At 58.1% G+C, this 3,708-nt stretch overlaps 1 protein-coding gene across 1 annotated transcript in view; it reads left to right on the top strand.

Annotated features, from left to right (window-relative positions):
• RSPO1 (R-spondin 1) overlaps positions 1-3,708 on the top strand; it is a 5,987-nt gene that overhangs the window by 1,941 nt on the left and 338 nt on the right. The window contains exons 2-4 of the mRNA XM_010134328.1: positions 918-1,109; positions 2,298-2,447; positions 2,879-3,067. Coding sequence (XP_010132630.1) covers positions 918-1,109; positions 2,298-2,447; positions 2,879-3,067 — 531 coding nt within the window. The remainder of the gene's footprint in view (positions 1-917; positions 1,110-2,297; positions 2,448-2,878; positions 3,068-3,708) is intronic.

Genomic DNA, 3,708 nt, shown 5'->3' with positions numbered 1-3,708 from the left:
GTTGCTGCCGGGGTCTTGCGTCACTGCAGGGGGGAGATGAAAGTTTTCTTACCTCTTGGTCTAGCATGTGAGCCCCATGGTGCTCCATGCTTGCTTTTGAGCTGTGGTAAACACAGTACTTAAAAAAATACATTTTAAATGCACAGCTTTTCTATAACCAAGGACCTGGCTTGCAGAATAAACTAATAAAAATAACCTGCACTCTAGCCTGCAAAGAATGCTATTGATTTCAAAACAAGCAGCATTTTACATGATAATTAAAAGCAGAAAACTCTCAAGACACGGGATTGAGTATTTTTCTTGGACTGGGCTTAGGAGCTGAGAAGAATCTCTATTTTGGGGGCAGCAAAATCCCTGCGCTGCCAGACAGAGTGAACACACGTGGGGTCAGAGCTGGGAATGCAGCCTGGCGCGAAGCACAGCGCTGCGCTAGGGGATTCGCTCCAGCGTGGCTCTGGTCCCCTCTCATCCTGCAGCTCAACGGGGCAGCACAGCCAGCTCCCAGAGGGGATGTGGCGAGGAGGTGCTGGCCCATCCTGGCACGTGTCCCTGGTGGGTTCCACCCAGCACAGGCGGCAGGGCAGATGGACGGGGCTGCAAGGGGGCAGGTGGGGAGGCAGCACTGCGGCTCCGTGCAGAGTTGGGTCTTGCCCCTCACCGCTGCTGCTGTCATGACCCTTGTCCCCGTGCTCAGCGCAGCGCTGGCACCCATGGGCATTGGGCATGGGGCTGTGATGCCTGGCCAAAGCAGTGCCAGCAGCCACAGCGAGTGCATCAGTGTGGCCAACCCCGGCCCTCAGCTTGCCCCTGTCCTGCCCTTCTGCCAGCAGTGCCGGTGCTTCGGGGCTGAAGCCGGAGCGTGCAGAGCCCGGCTGGGCGGGCAGGCACTAACTGCTGCCTCTCTCTTGCTCTTCCAGTTAGCACCGAGCTGAGTCAGGGCTGTGCCAGAGGCTGCGACCTGTGCTCTGAGTTCAATGGGTGCCTGAGATGTTCCCCCAAACTCTTCATTCTTCTGGAGAGGAACGACATCCGGCAGATCGGGATTTGCCTGCCATCGTGTCCACTGGGATACTTCGGCCTTCGCAATACAGACATGAACAAGTGCATCAGTGAGTGGGGGCAGGAGGGAACGGGTGGAACGCAGGAGGGTGCCGGGAGGGTGGCGGGGCTTTGCAGGGGATTGTGCCACCTCCAGTCCAGTGAGAGGAGATGCTGTGGCTCTATTAAAGAGGAGGAGGCTGTGCGGAGCAGGGCAGTGACCTGCCCAGGGAATAACCCTGTAATCAATGCTAATGCGCCTTAAGTGCCCCGACATGTCCCTGCTGCGGCACCATGCAGCCGGTGCAGCCAGGCTGAGCTGCTCCTTCCCTTTAAGCAGCTGCTCAGTGCCCAGTCAGTGCCCTCAGAAGGCAGGTGAGCACCCCCTGCCCCCACATCAGCCTTCCCATGACTTGAGGTTTGGCCTTTCTGGTCTTCGAGAGACTCTGTGGGTCTCCCCGTGCTGCAGGCAGGGGGTGGCAAAGGACCAGTGGTCCGTTAGAGCAGAGGGCCACTGGCAAAGCCTTCAGGGCAGGGTTATGCCACCACAGCATGCTTCATGCCTAGGCACGCAGTGGATGTGACATCTGGTAGGACACTGGGGAAGCTCTGTTCCCTGAGCTGCCACACTGCACCCTCTTTCTTTGGGAAGAAGGAGGAGGAGGGGGATCCTTTCAGCTTTTAAGGTACTGCTTGCACAAGTACCTTTCCTCCTCTCCTCTGCCCCTCACCACAGCCAAGCAGCTCTCTGAACGAGACCCCTGGCCTGGGGCTGCCTCTTCCAACCACAGCTCCAGGAAGAAGTTGGACATGGAAAAATGTGATCACTTCCCTGGTGGTTTCATGCAAACTGCCTTCATGGCCAGATTTCCGTCTAACTCCGTTCCTTTGCAGCCCGTAGCATAGCTGCAGCTGGAGCAGTTGATACGGTACTTTATTCCTTGCACTGTCCCGCCTTGGCTGACTGATGCTCAAGCTGAACACCAGCCCAAACCTCTTCCACCCTGCCCAATTTTGATCTGGCAGCGGCTGCTGCTGGCCATGAGAGCTGCAGCACAGGGACTCTGTCCTCTACCAGGGAATGGGGCAAAGAAAACTGAGCTTCTGTCTGAGTGGCCCAGCCAGGATGTTCAGAGACTTGCCCAGGCTGCTGGCAGACCCCTTGGAGCCAGGAGCAAACTCCAGTTCGCAGTCAAGAGCTTCTCAAGTCTTTTGCTCACACCAGACCACGTGACGGCTTTGTGGTTTTTTTTCCCCAGAATGCAAAATTGAGAACTGTGAGTCCTGTTTCAGTCGAAACTTTTGCACAAAATGTAAGGAAGGTTTGTATTTGCACAAAGGGAGATGTTACATCACATGCCCCGAAGGCTACTCTGCTGCCAACGGCACCATGGAGTGCAGCAGTCCTGGTAAGTGATGCTCAGGCTCCTCTCGCTGAGCGTTTTGTGCCTCTGTCTGGTCCAGTCACAGCTGCATTGCTCAGTTTGGTTCAGGTGACAAAACGAGCCCCTCAGAGACGATGGCTCATTGCACCCATGACAAAGGGGTGACGGCACAGGTCAGACCCAGCCCTCGGGAGGGCAGAGCCCTTGGGAAACCAGCCTGGGTGGGGAGCAGCACCCCAGCGCGGCTGCCGCATGTTTGTGAGGCATGACTCGGAGCTTGTGTGGTCTAGCAAGGAAGAGGGTGCCTCAAAAACCTAGGAAGCTGCTGGGGAAACACACGTACTCTTCGAGCAGAAAGCAGAGGAGAGGTGTGACGAGGTGCAAGGGCTCCAGGCAGTCCTGAGGCAGCACGGAGAAATAGAGAGTCACTGCTAGCCTCTCTTGTTATCTGGCAGCACAATGTGAAATGAGTGAGTGGGGGCCCTGGGGGCCCTGCTCCAAGAAGAGGAAGCTCTGTGGCTTCAAGAAGGGCAACGAAGACCGAACACGGCGGATTCTGCTGGCCCCCTCCGGAGACGTGTCCCTGTGTCCTGCCACCACGGAGGTGCGGCGATGCACCGTGCAGAAGAACCAGTGCCCTGAAGGTGAGCAGATGTGGAATATCTTGCACCCCTCCCCAGCAGCCTTTATTTGTCAGGCACAGGGTTCAGCCAGTTGCCCGGTATCCTGGAAGTGCTGCAATCTCCTCTCTGGTACAGGGAACACATGACGGCAGCTAGAGAGACCCCTGGGTGGGCCAGCACAGCCCCCGGGCGGCTGATGCTCAGCATGGCATGCTGGTGCGCTGCACTGAGGGGAGGGCAATCGCCTGCTCTGTGGCTGGAACGCTTAGGGCTGCGTTTGTGCCAGCAGTTGGAGTGTCTCAGGATGAGCGGTGGTCTGGTCATCCTCTGACGGGACGGACAAGGACTGCAGCTGGGCTGAGTGTTTTGAGGGATGCCGTGGCTCACACCGCGGCGATCAGCCAGCGGGAGGGGGCAGGCGCGGCCAACTGGCTCCTCTGACGCGTGGCAGCGTTAGTGTGCACCTGCGGAGAGAAGCGGGTGTGAACGCTTCTGCGGAGACGAACAGTCACAAAGCTAAATCCTCCTCTGACCCCTCTTCCCTGTCCACATTTAGGCACCAGCCCTCCAGGCAAAGCCCGGCCTGGCAGACAGGGCACCCCTCTGCCCGGGGAGGGGTGCAGGCCTGTCGGGCCACCCCGGTGCAGCCAGCCACGGGCCAG

Source organism: Buceros rhinoceros, unplaced genomic scaffold (genome assembly GCF_000710305.1).
Source record: "Buceros rhinoceros silvestris isolate BGI_N320 unplaced genomic scaffold, ASM71030v1 scaffold28924, whole genome shotgun sequence".
In the NCBI taxonomy this organism is placed as follows: domain Eukaryota; kingdom Metazoa; phylum Chordata; class Aves; order Bucerotiformes; family Bucerotidae; genus Buceros; species Buceros rhinoceros.
Note: the sequence above shows the minus strand (reverse complement) of the source record. Positions and strands in the feature narration are given on the sequence as shown.